General features: G+C 37.4%; 1 protein-coding gene across 1 annotated transcript in view; it reads left to right on the top strand.

Annotated features, from left to right (window-relative positions):
* The first annotated feature begins 7885 nt into the window (after positions 1-7885).
* Positions 7886-22622, top strand: part of LOC121326146 (RELT-like protein 1) — a 50301-nt gene continuing 35564 nt past the window's right edge. Inside the window, exons 1-2 of the mRNA XM_041269369.1 lie at positions 7886-7913; positions 10994-11103. Coding sequence (XP_041125303.1) covers positions 7886-7913; positions 10994-11103 — 138 coding nt within the window. The remainder of the gene's footprint in view (positions 7914-10993; positions 11104-22622) is intronic.

The following is a 22622-nucleotide window of genomic DNA, read 5'->3' as shown; positions in this document are numbered from 1 at the left end:
AGGTTGTAATGGATGTCATTATTAGTCTGCTAAATGTCTGTAATAATGTTTTTAAACGATCTATGAAACAACGATGGTTTAATCAAATTAAGGCAATATATTAGTGTTTTTTTTTTTTTTTTTTCAAATAAATACCTTTCATGATCTGCTCCTGGGGAGGTCCTACACATTTATTTAAATAATCTTAATCATTATTTTTTGAACCCAGTCGCATATAAATGTTCCTCATATGCTTCTTTTGTCAGCTACTGAGATGCATTATTATTTGGGAAAAGTCATACAGTGTGATATGGATAACATATAATCTGACATATAATAAAATGTAATAATGCACACAGTGATATGCATATGCATATTACCATATAACGGATATATATATATTATATTATATATATATATATATATATATATTATATAACTATAAAATTGAGACGACCAAGAAACTTTGATAAGTGTACAATGAAAAATTTGAGAGGTACCAGAAATCACTGACATTATAATACACATGTATATCCTTTAAAAAATATTTCACATGTAAAACACTGACTGTTAATTATTTATTATCTTATTTTTTGCTTCCTTCTTGTGAAGGAGAGTACAGATCCCACACATGGCATGACTAATCAGGAACTGGTAACCTCTGTTTCCTATAAGTATTGTGCACTGTTATTAATTAATTAATTTATTTTTTTGTGCCGTTACTTCCGGCTAACATACGTAATCTGTTGTGTTAAAGTGGCTGGTAAAGGGGAACAGGCGAAGCGGTGCAGGAGTGACAGGCAGACAACGGTAATCCAGTGAAAAAGGTGCTTTATTTATTTATCCAGGTCTGTTGACCGAAAAATAACAAATCCCCGGCAATACACAACAATGTGTAAAGCGCGGGGATAACAAGAACAGGGCACAGTCCCGAACAAAAACAAATACACGGTCACCAGTCCTGGGTGAGTGCAGACGTGCGTGTGCGGTGGTGAAGACACGGGTAATTCGTGACGGTTGGTGCATTGGTGATCCGGTTCGTGCTGACCGTCGCCGACAGCTCTGGATTTGTGCGTTTAGCTGTCTAGTGGTGAAAACACAGTTATTTACACAGACAAAAACACACATTTTTTTTCTTTTAATGAGAACTCCTCTCTCGACTGTTCTCTCTCCAGCGTTTTACCCAAACGAAGGAAAAGATCAGCGATATGTAATCCCGCATGACATCTAGGTAAACGGTTGCAGCTGCCTTATTACTTCCAGCTGCCCCTCGTTTACCTTTCAGGTCAATACGGTCTTACAACAGAGTCTCTCTTCTTTCCAGGCTGGCCGACTTCCCGGTTCCGGAAACGAACTGTCAGGCCAGCCAGTCCAGATACTTCTCCTCCCGTGCTTTAGCGCCCTCATCGGTCGGGAGGGAGATTTATCACCAAACCTCATCTTTCTGTCACATATGTATACTTCAAATGTACAGTCTTGAGCAGTGGACTCCCATGGGCTTTAGGGGCCTGTGTTTTTCACAACTTGCTTTTTTAACCAGCCCCTTTCACACTAGCATGCCTACCCAGGTCCTGGTTATCCGGGTCACATGCCTGCGTAGTGTGAAACCACATAGCATTGTCGTACCTGCAATAGACAAAATGCCTGACTGACACTCAAGAGCATGCGCAATAACAAACAATATTTCTGTTTAGCCATATTTTCGTTGACTAAGACACACCATGAACCAGATTGCAGTTTGAATGAAGAAACATTTGCTCTAATCAACATTTGGACCGACGGTTCAATCCAGAGAAGCTTAGATGGGCGGAAGCATCAGTAACAAGACATTGTGTGTGTGGTTTTTGTTTGTTTGTTTTTGTTTTTCGGAGTGCAAATATTCATCAAATTTCTTAATTAGGATCAAAATTTTGTTCTTCCTCCTCAAAAGTAAACATAGTAGTGTTGAGGATTGCAGTTTCTTTGATTTGGTGTCTTTCTCCGTTCACGTAAATTCAAAATTGTTGAATCCATTGTCTCCAGTTTTCTGAGACATTTTCTTCGAAGCTTAATAGCTTGGACGGCAGTGGAGTTTCCATTTTGCAAAAAAAAAAAAAAAAAAAAAAAAAAAAAAACCCAACAAAATCCAGTTATTTCTTCTGACACCATGTAATGTTTGCTTAATAGATGCGATACAGACTTCGAACTTGTTCAGTTCGCTTTATTCAAGTAAAGCTTTTTCACATGTCCACTAGATGGCAGCATAACTGCAGTCTGTCACACTTAATTTCAGGGTGCACAGGCATTACTAATTTATCGCAACAGTTTTTGTTGTTTTTTTCAATTGTTGTAATGGTAAACCAATTGTGGCCTTGTGGCTTAACTCATGAGCCATATATATATATATATATATTCATTCTCTCATTAAGGTCTTTTAAAAAGATACTTCATAGTTCAGACATTTATGAATGAGAATTAGGAAGCATGGACATGTTTGGCTCAATTTCTTAAAAACAAACAAGTTTGGAACAATTGATAGTTGTTTCACCATTAGTTTCGGTCACTAACTTCCCATTTAACGAAGTTATCTTCTTACATATAAAGGCAGTTGCTAACAAGGGCTATATTGTCAGTTGTTCTGCTCAATTAATACCATTTTTTTGCACAAGGTTTTGCTTACCTACAGCCCTAAGATAAGAACACAAGAAAGTTTACAAACGAGGAGGCGGCCATTCGGCCCATCTTGCTCGTTTGGTTGTTAGTAGCGTATCCATCCCAGAATCGCATCAAGCAGCTTCTTGAAGGATCCCAGGGTGTTGACTTCAACAAATTACTGGGAAGTTGGTTCCAGACCCTCACTTCTCAGTGTAAAAATGTGCCTCCTATTTTCTGTTTCAAATATCACTTTATCTATTCTCCATTTGTAGCCCCTGCTCCTTGTTTCTTTTTTCCTTTGTTTACATGAAGAATTTAAAAATAGAAACTAAACAAAAGCAAAATGGCCACCCTCCTACAGACAAATAAATATGAAAATATTTGATAAATGGAAAGTTTAAATGACTTTTTAAAACTATTTTCTGGTTGCTACTGGAGGAGCTCAGAAATATGACCTCTCAGTAGTAGTATTGTATGTGGTTTTGTTTAAATCGTGATTATTGTGCATTCTTTTTCAGAAGCAGTATGTAAAAATCAAGTTTTAAAAACAGCCATAGAAGAGGAATAAATTAAAATCTGCGATGAAATGGCTGTGGTACGCCAAGGACCGGAATGGTGGGAGACAGCAGTTTATTTTTTGTTCTTGTTTAGTTGTTTTACACTGCAGCAAAGTTTTGTTTAGTTTACTTTTTTATTTTATTGTCTTAAATTTAATATGTTTACAAAAATGTTTGAGAAATATTAACCAATAAAAGGTGTGTTTGTTATATAAACTATTTGAGTTGTGTAAGCATTTATATATTTTATAATATGATAACCTACCACTTGTTTGTGCAATTTATGTGTGATTTAATGCTAATATAGTCCCAGATAATATGCCGGTACAAAGGGTAGTTCTACTAAAAAATTCAAATACATAAGCTAACATCAAAGAGCAATATAAACAAAGACCATAAATGCAATAAGAAAGCAATATTGCATCATACAACATATAAAAAAAAATAAACAAAATCTCAAAGACGTGTGCCCCCCCCCCCCCCCATTTAAAAAACTACTTGATCAGTGTGCTTTTGTTACAATATTGAATTAAATTGGTTGTTGCAAATAGTACCAATTTAACTAATCAACGTTATTAATACACCTACCGTAAGTTGGGCAAACGTGGTATTCGATGAATTACTATAAAAACAACGTTGGACCACTGTTGGCGAAACGGGATATTTAAATTGGTAAACACTGTTATGGTAATGTTTGGCCAATGAGCAAAAATACTTTGACCCAACGTACTCCTAACATTGGGACAACGTCACGATGTTTACTGAGGACATCCCTACTTGTTATAGCATCTACAATGTCACGGCAGCAACATGGAGGCTGCCATATAGTTTCCCTTCCGGGTCAATGATTACGTGTACCGGAGCTCTGCCTCATTTCTGAATCACCAACCTCTGCCTAACCCTGGCAATTAATTGTCTGTCCATCCAGTCCAGGGCACTGTGTTCCCTTTACCCAGAACCCTCAATCAGGAGGGATACGCATCACCAAGAATGCGTTTGTCTCTGTCACAGCATCTCATCACATTCAACACTCTGTTTAGGAAATACAGGTACTATTTGAAGACATGGAAGGAGTTGTAACCAACACTGATTAACTCCTAAATCACTGGAAAAAAATGAGAAAGAACATGATTTCAGACTCAGACAGGTATTGGAAACAACAAGACAAATAAATCTGAAGTTCAATGCTGAGAAAAGAAGGTTAAGTGTTTGGGACACACACTCAGTCAGAAGGGAGTGAAACCAGATCCGATCAAAGTACAAGCCATTGCAGAGATGGAAACACCAAGGGACAGGAAAGAGTTTGAGAGATTTCTAGGAATGGTTACTTACCTGGGAAAGTTCATACCACACCTACCCAGCTTAACAAACCCACTCAGAACTGCTACAGAAGTGCATGGCACTGGAAGACAAGTTACAAATATGCAGTGAAGAACAAAGAAAACACCAATCGACCAGCTGAAACCTCATTAAAATATTAGGATGTGTCACAGCCAGTGAAAGTATCAGCCGATGCCTCCAAATCAGGACTAGGAGCAGTACTGCAGCAGAACAACTCGGCTGTAGCTTGTGTCAAAAGCCTTAAGAAAAGCACAGACCAATTATGCACAGCTACAGAAGGAAGCACTTGCCATATTGTTTGGTTGTCAAAGATTCCACCAGTTTATTTATGGCAAAGAAACTGACTAGAAACAGACAAACTGCTTGTGTCTATCTTCAAGAAACCACTAAGCAGCACCACACCCAGAATACAAATTATTTTCAGAATGTAGTTTCAGAATAGAGACTACAGCTATATCAGCTGACACTGACACACAAGCCTGGGAAAGATGTATGTGGCAGACACCCTCTCCAGAGCATTTCTAAAGGAAGATGATGCAGACATGGATGACAAATTGGAGGAGGAACTCATCGCACAAGTACATTTGATAGTAACCAACCTCCCTGTATGGGAACAAACTGGAGGAAATCAAAGCAAAGACAGAGAAGGAAAACACCTTTGTTGTGACGTATGTGGCGATGTCCCCAGACCATGAATTTGACACACAAACACAGGTACTACAAGCTGAAGCGCTTGTGCGCATATTTATTAATTCAATAAACAAAACAGACTGATAAAACAACGCTAAGAGTATAATAAAAGGTTTGAACAAAACAATCTTGTATCACAAACAATACCACCACCCAAAACAAGTACCGTGCTGGTTCTTCCAGCACAAGTAGCAATTGTTATTTTTATTTCTATTTTTCCTTCTCCCATCTCTCTCTCTCTTCAACAACCACCTCATTCAACAAATGCTGCAGGTTTTTATACATGTGGTCATCCCCAGATCAGTAATAAATTTATCGATCTGGAGATGACCACATTCTGCATGAGTTTTAGATTTGCGTGGTCAATAGCTAATTTGTTAATTCCCTGTCAACCAGGCATTAACACTAGATGTCTGGCAGAGACGAACTGCTAACATCTCCTCTGCTAGACCACATTTAACTAGCAATACATTTAAATAATTTCCCACAGTACATTTGTTAACTAAGCCCACAATACTACATTTATTATCAGGGCTCTTCCACCCTGCTCCACACTCAAAACAATTATTCCAAATGGACGGTCTAATAAGGAAGATACTCCAATGGCTTTAAGAGAATACTGGAATCAGAGGTGAGCATAGCAAGACAGATGGATTGCTGATGAAAAATGAAAAGCTGATGATCCCAAGTTCAACAAGACAGGAGATGCAAAGACGAATTCACCTAGGAAATGAGAAATGCAAGCACAGGGCCCGGGAAGTAATGTTCTCACCCTGAATGTCAAGTAACATTGAGGATACTGTGTCCAGGTGTGACACTTGTTTATAACTAGGAACTCACAGCAAAAGACCCCAGCATGCCCATGGCAAATCCTGGGGACAGACCTATTCTCATGGCGTGGAAATGAATCTCTCTTAATAGTGGAGTACTACTCCAGGTACTTTGAGACTGCTCGACTGACAGATACAAAGAGTCAGACTATAATCACTCATACAAAATATATACTAGGAAGACATGGAATTCCAGATGAAAAAGTCTGACAATGGGTCATAATTTACAAGTGAGGAATACAAGAAATTAGCAAGAGTAGGAATTTAAACACACAACTGTATCAAATCCACAAGCTAATGGCTTAGCAGAGAAGACTACAGATTGAAACTACAGGAATAAGCCAGAATGGATGGGAGCAATCTGTACCTCAGCATTCTAGAATATCACAACACTCCCATTAAAGAATGTGGCTCTCTAGTCCAGATGCTGATGAATAGGAGGCTAAACTACTGTACTCTAGAAGACAGCGAATTATGGAGCACCATTTGTGCCAAAACTATCCAGCCATTAATTTGTCAATTCATGAATTGGTCCATTTGTCCAGCAATTCATTCATAAATTTATATATAGACAAAAAGGAGATTAGATACCTTTTATTGAACTAACTAAATAATTATTCACAAGCTTTCAAGACCTCAAAGGTCTCTTCAGGTGAAAGTAGAACAGAGAGAGATTGATGTTTACATTCAAAGGTTGCATCAGAACTAACAAAAAGAACCCATTTTGAATCACTACAATTCTAATAAGGAAAAAAGCTGCACACACACACACACACACACACACACACACACATATATATATATATATATATACACACACACACACATATATATATATATATATACACACACACACATATATATATATATATATACACACACACACATATATATATATATATATATATATATATATATATATATATTAGTCACCTTTTTGCTCACCACACAGGCTCTCACAGGTTCTTCTCCCTTCTGAATCACAACCCAACACACAGGATTATACTGAAACAGCGCTCACGCACACTTTTAATAAACACAAAATGAAATAAACACAAAACAAACACCTAGCTCCTATTTGGAGCACTCACTAAACATAAACAGGAACCTAACTATCACGCAGGATGGCTAAACTGTTTACCTGCCACAAACATTCAAAAACACACCCTCACTACCTCTGCTCACTCACACAATCAGGCTCTTCTCTCAGCAGCCACCTAGAACAGGCTGGCTGCCTCTCTTAAATACCCTGCACCTGGCTCTAATTTACAATTACCACCAGGTGCAGGGGATAATTAAACAATAAAACAATTACACAATTAAACCCCATAACACCCAAATGTGCATTCTCACATGGTTTTATCAGGGAAGGATTTTAACCCCCTCCCTGCTATCTCACTATATATATATATATATATAATATATATATATATATATGTGACCAAGCTTGGATGTAGTTTCGGGTTTGTGCCCCTTTAAAAACGTGACCCAGAGATAAAAACTTTGATTTTAGCGCTTATGCGCACTTTTATTCACAATACCAACAAACAAAACAAAACCCTAGCTCTCATTGAGCACTCACTACACATATGTAGGTGCCTGTCTAACGTGCAGGACAGCTAAGCTGTTTACCTGACATATAACACCAAAACATTTTAATACAATTTTTTACAAAAACAAACCTAGGTTTTAAACAGACCTTTGCCACTTTCCGTCAGGCTCTTCACTCAACAGCAGCAGCCTACGAGAAGTGAGCATTTGCGTCGGGCCCTTCTATATCCTGACGCCTGGGAAAATATAAACGCTGGACCGAGATAAAATTGCGACAGGGACGGTATTTTGTTTTGTAAAAATATGACGTCCGGGGGACAGGACGACGTACGTAATGTTATATATATTATATTATATAGTCCCCTGATATATATATAGACAATATATATATCTATATATAATATAATATATTACATAAATACACATACATACACATATATATATATGTAATATATAGATATATAGTATATATATATATATCTATATATATATATATATATATATATATATATATATATATACACGTGTGTGTGTGTGTGTGTACGAGATGCAGCTTTTTTCCTTACATTAAAATTGTACTGCTTCAAAATGGGTTCTTTTTGTTAAAGTTCTGCTGCAACCTTTGAATGTAAACATCAATCTCTCTTTCCTACTTTCACCTGAAGAAGAGACCTTTGAGGTCTTGAAAGCTTGTGAATAATTATTGTTTAATTAGTCCAATGAAAGGTATCACATCTCCTTCTCTTTGTCTATCATCTCTGGACTAATACGGCTACCATTTCATCTATCATCAATTCATACTGTAATTCATAAACTTATTTGATGATTCATCTAATAATTAATTAATTAATTTGTCAATGAATTAATACAAACGGCTGTACAGACTTTAATGTGTGAGTGTTTGCTCGGCGCTTGACCTGCAAATTTCCAATCAACCAGACAAACTTCCCAAAAAACAAACTTTCAACTGTCAATCTTGCACTGCCGAAAATACTGCAACCTTTCTAGCCAATGGGAGCATACACTAATATTTTAACCAATGAAAAAACATCCTCACTCAAACTGCTTCAGCCAATAATATTGCAGTTTATTAGAAAGGGTGTTTCCAAATATATTCTATTTAACAAGACACTCTACTCTGCTGATTTTCAATGGAGACTTCCGTCTCACTGCGCACAAAGCATTGTGATATATACAAAGAGCGCGACACACTTTTTTCTGTGGAGAGTCAATGGAGGCGTAAGAAATTTTGCTGGTTTTCGACATTGTAAAATACATCAAACTTTTTAAGCAACTGCAGACAACTATGACAATGAGAGAGGAAGTACAGGGTGAGTCAGCTGACGGAATCCTGAAAGTGATCTGCAAGTAAGAAAGGGAAGATCCACAACTATGGCAAGCCAAATTATCATTTAGAGATAACTCTAAATATTTGAAGATATTGCTAAATCATATCCAGATATCTTTAAATGGAGCTTTAAATCAATTTCAGATATTTTTATTTCATTTGTAGATATCTCTAATTGATTTACAGAAATCTTAAAATTAATTTTAGATATCTTAAAAGCTGTATAATTCAAGATATCTTAAACTGCAATTTGAGATATCTCTAAATGATAATTTGCCTTGCCATACACAACAGCCTCAGGGACAGCTCCACCAGTAACTGAACAGGTCCAATCTGAAGATCAGGCTGGGGTCTCAGCAACACTCGGGACATCAAGTGGAAGAGAAACCCAGAAGGCAGCAAGATACCAAGACTAGACAAATATAACAGATCAAAAGCAGGTGCTCTTGAAGAGGCATAATGATCCTCAAAGCTGCAGGAGTAAGTAACTTGGTAGTCCATCCAAGCTTCTTAGAGAGCCAGAATCTAATTGTGGCAGAGCAAAGCTCTGCCCTTTTTAAATTGGCAGGGATGGGGTTAATTTCCCCTACCTGCCTGGGTTTATTATGTTCAGGTGGCTGGGGTTGATTAGGTTAATTAACGATCAATCAGCGCCTAGCCACCTGACATAAAAGGAGGCCTCTGCTTCTCATCTGAGAGGAGGGAGCTGAGGAAGCAGATTTGTGATTTGTGATTTGTGATTTGTGATTTGTGATTTGTGATTTGTGATTTGTGATTTGTGATTTGAGTAAAGGCATTGCCCAGCCTGGAAACCTTAATTTTGCAAGTTTTGTTTTTGTATTGCTTTATTTGTGTTTAAATCCCTTTTTTGCCCTTTTGCACTTTAAGTTTGTGTTTTTGTAATAAAAGTAGTATATTTTTTGAACTGCAGACTGTCTCTGTGCATCTATCCACTCACCAGCCTGTCACAGTAACCTTATAAATACATATTAAATTAGAATGGCCAGTCTTATAGAGCTTTAGTCTGTGTTGTATCTCTTATCAAAGCAACAAATATTACACACCTCACTTCCTCCCCTGCAGTATTTTAACCTAACCCCACAGTGGTACTGTAATATTTAACCTAGACCCAGAGTACAATAAGAAAATAAATATGAGTCCCTCAGTTTGTTTTATACGTAAAGATTTATAAATATACTTGTGGCCAAGCTTCTTCTCGTAATCGCAAAGTTGACAGATGCTTTACATAGGAAATCATGATTCCTGTGTTTAATTCCACGGAGGCAACTATGACGAGCGATGTACGTCATGCCAGCACGCAGCCTTTGTTCACGTGACTGTGTTAAACGCCTATCAGCAACAGGCTAAGTTGTCTGTGGCTTTTTTAAAACTGGCAATGTTTTTTGCTTTTTCTGCTAGGGTGTTGCATGAATTATTGAAGCTATTTTGTGTCTATGGAAAACGTTGAGTGATACACACTTTCGTGTCAAATAAGTTACATTTGCATCGCCGTCTGGTTTCTGTAACCTCCATGCCAAATGTTTTTATTTTCTAGGGCAGGACAGTTTCAAAACAATAAAGTCCTCCACATTTTAGAAACAGATGCAAAATAGTTCATTTTTATTACTGAAGCATAAAAACACAATCTTGGCGTGACTTGAGGTGTCTATAGCACTTGGCTAGTTTTTACACTTTAAAAAAAAAAGTCAATACCGTACCTCTGTGTTAATAATACAAGCACATTATTTTGACTTTGAAAATTTTGACTTTAAATAACTCGTGCGTATTATGGACTCTGTAACATTTTTCATTTATTTACCTGAGTTACAGCTGCGTTTATTACAGCTCACAATGATAATATCCAGTGGAATACTACATTGGTAACAGTTTTATCACAACCAGGAAAGTCTATTATCTGCAGTAAATATAGACATTTGGTGTCACGGTGTGGTTGTTGCCGTGTTAGTAGAAATAAAAGCAACTGCCAGAAATCATTTTTGAATTAGGCGTGCTACAGCTTTAAAGGGTGTTTCTTTAAATCTGAGTAGAATGAGGAAGTACAGCAAAACGCCATAAGGAGGATCAAACGTACGCGTACTTTCCAACAATTCAAAGAGTTCAATCAAGGCGCAAGAACAACCCTCTGCTGCTTTATTCATGGCTCCAACAACAGGTAAGTCAGAATTTCAGAAAATAATTTCAGTTAAACGGATTTGTTTAACTTGCTTAACTGTATTGCTTGGACTTCTTGCCAAAAGTTTGATAACTGTGCTATAGTGCATCTGTGTTCAGTTCTGAATTCCTTCTTGTGATTTAAAACAAAGACAGTTTTGGGTCATTTATTAACTTCTATAATAATGTCCATAAACCACAACTTGTATGTGTTTTAGCAATTTTAATATTAAACACAAAAAGCAAATGCGTAGTAATTCAAGCTGAGCTCACCTACAAATTGCCACTATACTAACAACAGTTGTTAGTGATACCACTATGTAACACAATTTTTGTTCCTGTAGTAAGTGTTATTTTCTAATTGCTTATGCCTCAAAAGTATAGAAAATGGCTATTATTCCCCACAAACTTTGCTTTTGTGACCAGGACAGGTAAATTTCAAAATATCACTATTTCCAATGAGAAAATGGGCGCTTTTGTGTCTTTTCGTTCACATAAAATCAGAAAAAAACAACATATGAATCCAAATTAACATGTATTTATACTAAAGTAATACAAAAATGACTACAAAAGATTTAGAAGTGAGTAGTTTTTTGAGATTTACGATTATACTGTGCAATGCCTCCATCCGCAGAGCATGTGTGGTCACCCAATGGTTTGATGAGCATGATACTGATGTTATGCATATGTCATGGCCTTCTCAGTCACTAGATCTGAACCCAATCGAGCATTTATGGGATATTCTGGAACGATGCCTGAGTCCGCTTTTTCCACCTCCATCAGCCAGGCGTGAGATGGTTGACTTTCTCGTAGAAGAATGGTGCCTCATCCCTCCTGCAGAATTCAAGAGGCTGGCAGACTCTATGCCACGGCACATACAGGCCGTACTGGCCGCACGTGGTGGCCCAGCGCCATATTAAGTGACTTTGGTGTTTCCTTTTTTTTTGTCAACTACCTGTATATTAGAGGAGAGGAAATGGCATGAAACAAAAACACTCAACTTTTTTTTTTTGTAAACAGCTTTCTTTTTCCATTAGCGTTTTTAACTAAATACTGGAGAAAAAAATATACTGGTTGTGGTAAATCCTACTTTCACAGCAAACCTAAGCAGTACATTTTATTAGAATTTGGATTTTCACAAGGACAAACCTTACACCTAAACAGAAATGAGGGTGAAACATATCCCAGGAATTGGTGCACTTACTGTAGTTTGCTGCAAATACGACACATGCTGTCAATTTTATCGTTCACGATGAGGACATGTTAGAAAAATGCATTCACCATACTGCTTATAGATTTAAACTGTAAGAGCTCAACAAGGATCTCCAACCATGTCAACTGGCAAACTCCCACCCAGCTGGTGAAAACATTTCCCAGCTCAGTGCCATCAGCAGTGGAAACAACACATACAGCACAGTAGATTGCCCAAATAAAATAATACAATAAATAATGTCTGCCTTGTTTGCCTGGGCATTTTCTCATGTGCACCTTAACCTCGGATGTAGTGTAATTGTGCTTGTCACTTTTAAAACGGCTCCTCGTGAAACCGACTAAGTGCCCATGATCTGCCTACATTGCTGTAGCTTGAACAAACCTGGTTTAGTAAAGTTAAAAACTTTTATTTTTTATTTTAGATCATTTGAGTACCTGGAAAATTATGGAAACTGTTTTTATTGACTGCATTGTAATATAAGAATTAAACCAGTGTCAGCTGAGTGAATATACTCTGCTTAATTCAGCCATTTCCCCCTGAACTTTCGATTCATTGAAAGGTCTTGCCTGATTTAATAAGTAAAGATTCAGTAGCTTGAACAAATGAAAGCACAGTACTACAGTACAGTATGATTCACAGTGCATTGAAACTATAGGACATAGACAAAGAATAGACTTTTCCTTCTGCTAGCAGTTCAGTCCCTGTTTCCTTAACCAGCTTTAGGAGAATGACTCTCTTTCCCATTTGCTAACTACATCCGTATCGGAATAATGTATGTCATAATGTTCAGTACTACAGTAGGATTATGAAAAATATGTAGTATGAGGAAAATGTAACTGTTTTACATGTAGGTAAACCACTAAATACACTATTTCATCAGCAATCCACTAGTATGGCCAAATCACAGAAGGGCTCCTCCGTATCTCTTACAGGTACAGTGTAATCCTTGAACTTTGAATCCTTGAACTTGCCATGCCCAGCATCAGTTACATACATCTGTTGTCTTCGTTGTAATTACAACATTTCAGCAGCATGAAAAAGTAGATCACCAGACTTGCACTGTATCCATTTGTACAATTTTAAGACTGCCATACAGACAGGTTGGTGGAAGACTACATGCGGCATACTAGTACAGTATCCGCAGGCCAGGTTTCATCACAATTTAATACATGGGTGGCGCTCTGTGTAATAACTGCACCTCTAAAGTAACCAAACTCCTTTTACAGTAATAGCTGTATTCCAAACATCTGTCAGCTGGAATACATTTCTTTACACATTTCCGTATTACTGAAAACAGTATTCTTGAATGGTATGCAGCACCAAGCCCATATCCAATCCAGCACGGTAACATATAAAACGGCATTCCTAAAACAGTATGCATTGCAATGTGGGTGTGCCATTATAAAGGTTTGTTTGCAAAATATTTACTTGATAAGCCTGTTTACTTCCATTTTTTCCTTCATTGAAACCCTGTTGGCTTTTATAGTTTGTTTATAGCTCTCAGGGTTGTTTTTATTAACCGGCACAGCAAAAATAACAAACTTGTATTTATTATTTAAAAAAATAATAAAACAAATAAAATGCACTAACTATATATTTTTGAACATAGTATAATCACAATATTACCCATCCACAGCAGCCATTACCAGAAATTGTTGACAGGCAGTATGCCAATACCTCAAAAAAAGTGTCATTGATTTTAGTAATTTTCTCTTGTTTTGAGTCTTATTGCTCGAATAGCTGGATCAATTTCTAAAGAAACTAAGTATTTTTTGTCTTAAAGTGTTAACATTTAAGACCCTCTATCTTCTAGACACACAGTTAGTGTAGTGTTTGGAGCAGGGGTACTCCATTATTTTAGTGAAGGTTCAAAATTCTTGGTTACAGCAAGGTCTAGGTCCGAAGCACATTTTCAGTCTCATCCCCATACCGACAAACAAACACAGAGCTACACAAATATAGTTTTACACATGTTGTTGGTTTGAGAGTTCTCACTAGGTTTAAAGAGTTTTTGGGGGAATCAAAACTGTGTCATTTTCACTAGTCTGTCTTTAGTGATTTGTTACTGCAGGAGTGCTTTCCCTGCCACAACCATAGACTTGTATTGTATTCTTATTTGGTTGCAGATCCAAACGTTGTGTTTGACCTTTGCAAAAACATAGCAAACTGTAGCAAACAAAACTAAAGCACAAGAAGAAAAAACTGAACTGAAAAAATAACTGCTTTCTCTTTTCAAGTGAATTAAAAATAAAAAAAATCTTACAAATAATAAATAAACACAGTCATTTTGCATTCAGTAAGTGAGAGAAGTGGTGGGTCCTCAAGGGTCTTGAGCTACAGGTGAGCTCAGAAAGAGCAATACAGAGACGCAAAGATTTGCATCAGTCAGAACAGAACGCTGATATTAACATTAATGATGTTGGTCTTGGAGAACGAATATCCGCACACATCGTGTGATCTGAAGATACTTAAGACACTAAGCACTTTAACTGCATGTGTTGTAAGCCTGACAGGTTCGCAGAATTTGACAATTTTAATCGGAAATACAATCGGCATACTCCTTGCTAAATTTTGCAGATAAAGCAGATTTTGGTGGATCGTGGAATGGTGTGATGTTTGTTGTGGCCGGGGTTCTGTCCGCTGCGCTATCATTGCTTGCAAAGTGAAGTTTTGTACACACGAGTAGTACAGTACGGTACTGTATTGTGTATTTTCCCTGAGTCAGGGGTACCAGCAGTAACACAGATACACGATGACTCCTAGTGTTTTTAAAAAGAGCATTATATTGCATGTTTTAATGGTACTATTTTTTAATCAGCTTGGAAAAGCTACTTAACAAAGATGGGCTTTGTAGCATCGGTACTTGTCATTGTTTTCTTAGTCTTTGTGAAGTGCGATTGTCTGAACTTGTACCATAAGGCATGAAAATTGTATCTTACTTGTGTATTTTCAAAAAAATTACCAATGATGGTTGTTTTATTAGCCATAGAGAGGGGATATGTTGATGCCACAGCAGCCAACACACTGAGTTTCACTTCATTTGAGCTGCTACTGTTGACTTGTACATTTTATTTCATTCATAGCTCACTCCGAGTGTGTGCTACTTACTATCACAGCGACCCCTACTGTACCCTCACACACCGCACTCTCGTAACAACTGTGATTGAAAAATTCACAGCATTTCCAATGTGAATGCAAGTAAAACATACATTGGCATATGACTTGGCGGCCTGATCAAAATGTACTTGTGGTCCGGATTTTCTGTGAAGATGCAGTAGCTTAATTGCCTTTTCTTAGATTTATTTTTTTACTGCCCCTTATTTATTAACCTTTCCACTATGGCGCCGTTAGAAATCATTCATATTTGAACGATGATGTAATGGTGACATTAGACCCCCATTGTAAGTTGTTTTTTAAAAAAAAAAAACATTGTTGCTTACCAAATGACTGAGATCTCCAAAGGCTCCAACAACCAGTCAGGGTTGGTTTTATATACTCAAAGTGAATTTAAAGTTAGATAGACAGAAAGCTAGAAAGTTAGTTTTTTTTTTTTTTTTCCTGTTGGGAGATTTGGCGATCACAAGTACCAGCTTAGGGCGTAAATAGGGTTGCCACCTCATGCCCTCAAAAATAAGGAACAGACCCTAACGCATCACCATGCAAACCCCCCCCCCCCCCATTTTTATTGTTTTACTCTCGCAGACAAGCATCATAGCCGCCTTACGTTTTCTATTGGCCAAAAACATTTATATAACGTTAGTTCCAGGGCACTTTTGTAGATTCTTGGCAATTTAAACAAATGTCAGGATTTCACACACATTCAATACAAGCAAAGATCAATGAAAAAGCTATAACTATGTGGAATTACAAGTTCCGTTTAAAATAAATTTCCTCTTTAAAATAAATACCACAAAGCTATTACACATTTCAACTTAAGCAGTGGACATTCAACCTGTCATGGTTCCCGTAGAAATTTCTGCTGACAGAATGAATATGCTGAATAAAGCTAAAGATAAATTAAAAAAAAAAGCTATATTGATCTTCATAAACTCTCTGGATATATAAATTCTGCTACATTCTTTGTAAGTCTTTACAGAATCAGAATTGGTTGTCAAAATGACTAACATGTGAATTTAGAAATTGTTAGTAAAGTAGAAATTATTACTGACTTACAAATTGCTTATGATGAGCTAATAACAATGCTGTTGTGTCCAAACATGGATGGTACCAACATATATTGAATCTTTATTGGCAACCTTTAAGTTCTTTATTTCCTTTTCCATACATATTTTTGGTTGCTTCTTGCAGCAGCAAGGAGAGGTTTGTCCTCCATGATCAAGGAGTGGAAGTCTGCACACCCCACATCAAAATTGAGGCTCACAAGGAGCTCACTTTTGATAAGCTCTACTGAACACCTGTTTCGGCTGTCGCTCCATTTGTTTTGCATGTGTGAAAATATGCATTCCACATATGCTGTTGATACAGGTGTGCTAAGGACAAATGACAGCACAGATGGCATGTTTGGAATGCTGTCGGTCTGAAACACAGACTTCCATTTGAAAGCAGTGTTCTGTAGCTTCCAGTCTTCTGTTCCTTCAAAGTTCTCCAAAATAGCCTAGACTGTGGTGAACTCATCATATAAACTCATCCATGTTGACCTGCAATCTATTGACAAGATTGAGTTTCTCGTCCACTCTCTCCATGTCGGAATATCTCAGCTGTCCTGCAGTGTGGAGGGACAGAGGCTGGACAGAGAAAAGGCAGCTGTCCTCAGAGAAGCTGAACCATTTCTCGAGGTAGGCCATTGCAATGTTGAAAAAGGCTAAGAAGTCTTTTCTTGCATTATCTGCTGCAGGTGGAGGAAGGTGTTGCATCTTCTGCTTGGTAAGGTAGCCGTAGAATTCATCCTCCTTTCTCCTGAGTAGCTTACTCTGCACAGTTTCCATGACGGTGTACAGTTCTGTTGCAGCTTTGTTGATTCCTTCCAATTTATTAACTGCCTCTTCAAAAATGCAAAGAATATTACTGCACAAGAATAGGTACACTTCAACCACATCTGGGTCTTCTTGCACCTTGTTTACATCTTCAGGTAGTTTCAGTGCACTTCTGATCTGCTTTGGACAGCCATCACCAAGACTGGCAAAGTAGGATTTGATGGCTGTCCAACTTTGTAGCAATCTACATATTGCTGGACTGAGGGACAGCCATCTAGTTGGGACATGCCATATTATTTCTCGCCATTCTATTTCCATAAATTCAAAGAATTCTTTCAGCGTTTCTTTCCTTGTTGCAGAAATTGAAAAGTGGCTGTAGACTTTAAGCATTACATTTTCAACATCAACTGAAAGCTCATCTATAGCATGCCTGACAGCATTGTGCACAATGTGTGCATGGCAGTTTCCTTGAAGAAGATATTGGTTTTGTGTGCTCAGTTCAGTGTAGACAAAGTGATGGACACCGTAGTTGACGTGTGTTGTCGGCACTTCAGAGATAATCCAAACCTCTCCAGTAAGCTGGTGATGCATTTCACAATGCCATCTGCAGTTTCATCTGGATTTTCCACAAAATCAATCATTTTATTTGCTACACCATCCTGAGGAATGAAGAACTGGACTGCAATAGGGAACATTTTCCTTTTCCCTTGGTTTGAGGCATCCATTTATATGGAAAAGGAAAGTGGATTCTTATTCCCATTGGTGGATGATAAGGTCTGGATGACGTTGGCCACTGCTTTTGGGGCAAGCACATCCTTCACAAGTGATTCTGATTTTGTTCTCCCACAGGCAAGTCTTTTACAGATGTATGAACCACTAAACTTTTTCTGTGCCAGTTTCAAAGCACAGTCTGTACAGTTGTAGCTCAGGTTGTGCTTCACTGTGTGGTATACATTAACCAACTCAGCAGCTGTCGCCTATTAATAAAGTAGCCTATGTTATAAAGGAAACCTCTTACACTATATACTTCATTTAATAGAAATAACATGAAATAGGCTAATAAACAACTAATTCTGTATTAAAATGTATCTGACAATTATTGTATCTTAAGTATTAAAATATGTGAGTATATAAATATTATTTCAATACATTTTAAATAACACACACACACATATATATATATATATATATATATATATATATATATATATATATATATATATATATATATATATATTTATGAAGTGACATCAATGTAAGTTACATTATCATATAGCTAGTTATTTCAATAGTTTAAATAGACACAAAAAAAAAAAAAAAAAAAAAAAAAAAAAAAAAAAAAAAAAAAAAGGACCGGAGACCGCATTACCGAAGAAAATCATAACTTCGTGCTCGGGTCTGTGAATGGCTTGCGGTGGGTAACATTAGCTATCTAACGTTAGCTAATATAATTGTAATTGCTCTGGCTAGAGGAATAAATTATGCAAGGATAAGTACAGTAGCCTGCCTACCTTATCAGCTTCAGGTGATCTCTCTGGAACAAAGAACGATTGAATCTCCTTGTTCGACAGTTATGAGCATGGCCTTCTCCCCCTTCATGCTGTCTAAGGTCACAAACTCTGCGGTGAGAGATCGAAAATTCTTTTCTGCACACATTGTGCACTGTGCTTTGAAAATATTGTGATGAACTTTGTTCACTCATGTAAAGTCCTTCTCCCATTCGTCTCTATATTTTTGCATCCGTTTTGTCTTTTTTTGAGGTGTTACCGAATTTGCCATCGTGTCCGAAATCGGTCAGCCAGGTTATATCTTTCAAGGCTACATAGCTGACAGCGGCACACACCACTCAATAGGAAGGATTTAGAACTTCCTCGCGCTAGTATCAATTTAAAACAGAACGCAACATTTTATTTACCAATACGGGACGATTCCGTTTTATACAGAACGGGTGGCAACCTTAGTCCTGAAATAACCAACAGCACCAGCGGCAGTTGCCATAGTGCCCAAGCTGCTTGCCGCAGTGCCTCTCAAATTAAAAAAAAAAAAAAAAAAACTTTACGTCGAAAGTTGCACGTTGTTGCCACCAGTGCCCCTCAGCACCAGCACATCTCATCTACAACCCATTCACAAATTTTGCTCGGCGTCAGCTTGCCTGTTCTGTCACAAATTAATTCTGTGGGTTAGTGTAGTCAAATACACAATTACACGGAAATAAAAAAAAAAAAACTATTCGAATAGCATGTTACGTATTTGAGTACACTAAAAAGACTTATATTAGCTACTAGTAGAAGTAAAGAGGTCCTTTTTTTGTTTTGTTCAAAATCAGTGTTAAACCTTGCACGTTATTGTGAATGAAATTGGCATATTAAATGTAAGGACCCTAATTAATCATGCAATATTTTGTAGCGGTAAAGTTCTACAGTAAATGTATTCTGTTTGAAATTGTTGCCAATCTTGTTGTGTTGTTTTCAGCTAATGTTAGCAGATCCCCACTTGAGTTCCCATCTATTGCTGCACACAGCTGCTGTTGTTTGGCAGTCCTGAAACAGCTTCCAAGAGCACTGCACCAGCTAACTTTAAATTTGTAAACACATTTACATAGCAAGCACTGAAAAGGAAGCCAGACTTTAGTAACATTGAAATTAGAACGCTAATTTAGCTTTATGACGAATCTAAAGACATAGTAAATGCTAAGCAGAACAACGCAATGAACAATGAGAAAACAGCCTGGAAGCAGTTTTTTAACTCTGTAGGCTGCAGTACAATGTAAAACATCTAGGCCCAGATGTTGGAAAGGTTTGCACACCACGGAGAGGGTCATATGAATCGCAAATGGCCTTTATGCGCAAAATGTGCCATATTCTTTCTTATTCCACTGCCCGTTCAGCCCATTTTATTTAAGTTGAATTAACTGCTCCCCAGGTTTGTCAAGCAAGTTTATATATTATTATATAATATGTGGTTTATATATATATATATATATATATATATATATATATATATATATATATATATATATATATATATATATATATATATATATATATATATATATATATATATATAATGGATGGTACTGCAACAACAGAAGACAAGAAAGGCTCCAAAGACTCCCTTTTCATGCCACTCACCAGGCAATTCTACACTAAGGTATAAATAAGGTGCTATTTATTTCTCATTGTTTTATTTCCCCATTTAGTAGCTTTAAATGTATGTGTGGGGGTGGGCATGCAACTTCGGGGGTGCCAATGCTACCGATGTGTGTTGAGCTTTGATTCTGCATTCCATGTGCAGGTTACATTTAAGTGTAGACTCGTGTGAGAAATATTGGAATGTACTGTACACCTATGATAGCTGCTTGGCAGGGTGACAGTCTGTTGTCGTGTAATCCTGCGCATTCACGCGTAGCTCTTTTGCATTTCTGCTATGTTGGTAATGAATGTGCAGGTGGTTTTGCAAGGCACAAACACATTCACAAATTGAGCAAAAAACTGCTGTTTTCCAACTTTGCACAATTGTTTTGTGTCGTATTGGAAAATATCAATTTTTGTGCAAAAGGACTCATTTTTGCGCACCACAAATTTTGCGAAGAGATTACGCATCGCTACGGACATCTGGGCCCTACTGTTGACTTTCAGTGAATGGATGGAGTAACGTAAACATTTGCACTGACCATTAAAAGTACAACCAGGTATGTTCCTTGTTTTCAGTTATTTACAGGTTATTGAATAAACCAAGTAAACTGAACAAAGAACTCTTGTCTTGGACATTCTTTGTACACTTTTTGAACCCTGCTGGCTCCTCCGAAGGGTGAACTTAAACTTCAGTGGCTTACACTTTTTTATGCTGTCTGCTTTAGTACGTGTGTGTGTGTGTGTGTATGTGTTTGCCTTTTAGTCTTTATTTTGGGTATTCGAATACATGAAAATGAATGTCCCCCGTGTATTTTGAATAGGAAACTATTTGAAATTCCCATCCCTAGTCTAATTTCGCCCTGCAAGAAAATGACTTATTATAATGTATTATTGTTGCCATTCTGTTTGCTGTGCACCTCCCAGTACTAAGCCATGAGAAAGATATACTGTATCATTGGTTAATTACAGACAAACAGAGGGAAGGACGCTGTTAGACTGAGCTCAGTATGACCGTGCTTTCAGCAATTTTCAGTCACACGTGGTCACTGGCAGTGTCACTAAGTAAGTAGCAGCTCCCTGTTCAACCTGTTTTCACACAGAAAGGTTATCATTGTGTAACGTTTTCACTAGGCTCTGAAACGTTACCTACATAACATATTTTAGGGCTGCAACAATAAAATCTAAAATCAATATTTTTATCGATTTTCCTCCTTATTACGATGATTGATAATAAAGCTGGATCTTCGATAATGGCAAAGTTTGTTACATTTCTGGAATTTATAAACTAAATGTTGCACCAAACTTCCTATCTTGGCATTTAAATTACAGGATGCCACCAAGATGGCTACTTTAAACACCTGACACCAATACCCCCAAGTGCAGCACGAAACTGATGAATTCTCTTCTGGTTCGTTTTCATAATTGAAAGATGTCTGACAAAAGTGATAACACGGCAGGTAGAAGTGCTTCTGAGCAGACAGTTGTTAAACCACCCAGTATGAAAAGCAAATACTGGTATCATCTTGGATTTTGGACGATTGGAGGACAGATTGAAAATAAAAATAAAAAGTTGTTTGTAAATTATGCAAACTCGAACTCCCCTACAATTCAAATACAACGAACGAGAGAAGCCGTTTGGAAAAACACCACCCATCGAGTGCAGCAAAATACACGGTAAGGAGGAGGAATCCGAAACAGCTGGGCCTTCGTGACCTAAACAGCCACGAATGACAACGTTTTTTCAACAAACCTCTGCTGCTGCATTACCCGGTCAACGAAGTGAAGCAATTACAAAATCTCTTGTAAAATTCATCTGCAAAGACATGAGACCCATCAGCATTGTCGAGAGTGATGGTTTCAGGGAATTTTGCAGTGAAGTGGAGTCGAGATTCCAAATTCCGAGTCACACAACAATTTCAAGGAACATAGTTACACTGTATAATACCACTCATGCAAATGTAAAACAAGGACATTGCTTTAACTTCAGATGGTTGGACCTCCTTAGCCACCGATGCTTATGTTACTGTAACATCACATTGCACATTGGTAACTGCAAGATTTTGTTCTGCAAACTAAAGAGCTTCGAGGAAGTTACACAGCAGAAAATGCTGCAGAGTGTATTTCAGAAATTCTGGATGATTTTAATATACGCGTAATTCCGTAATTGCTGTCACTACTGATAATGCACTGAACTACGTCAACGCAATACAAAGATATCTCAATTTTAACAACATCCTGT

The sequence above is a fragment of the Polyodon spathula genome, chromosome 1, assembly GCF_017654505.1.
Source record: "Polyodon spathula isolate WHYD16114869_AA chromosome 1, ASM1765450v1, whole genome shotgun sequence".
Taxonomy (NCBI): domain Eukaryota; kingdom Metazoa; phylum Chordata; class Actinopteri; order Acipenseriformes; family Polyodontidae; genus Polyodon; species Polyodon spathula.
This window is presented reverse-complemented; position numbering and strand designations above follow the sequence as displayed.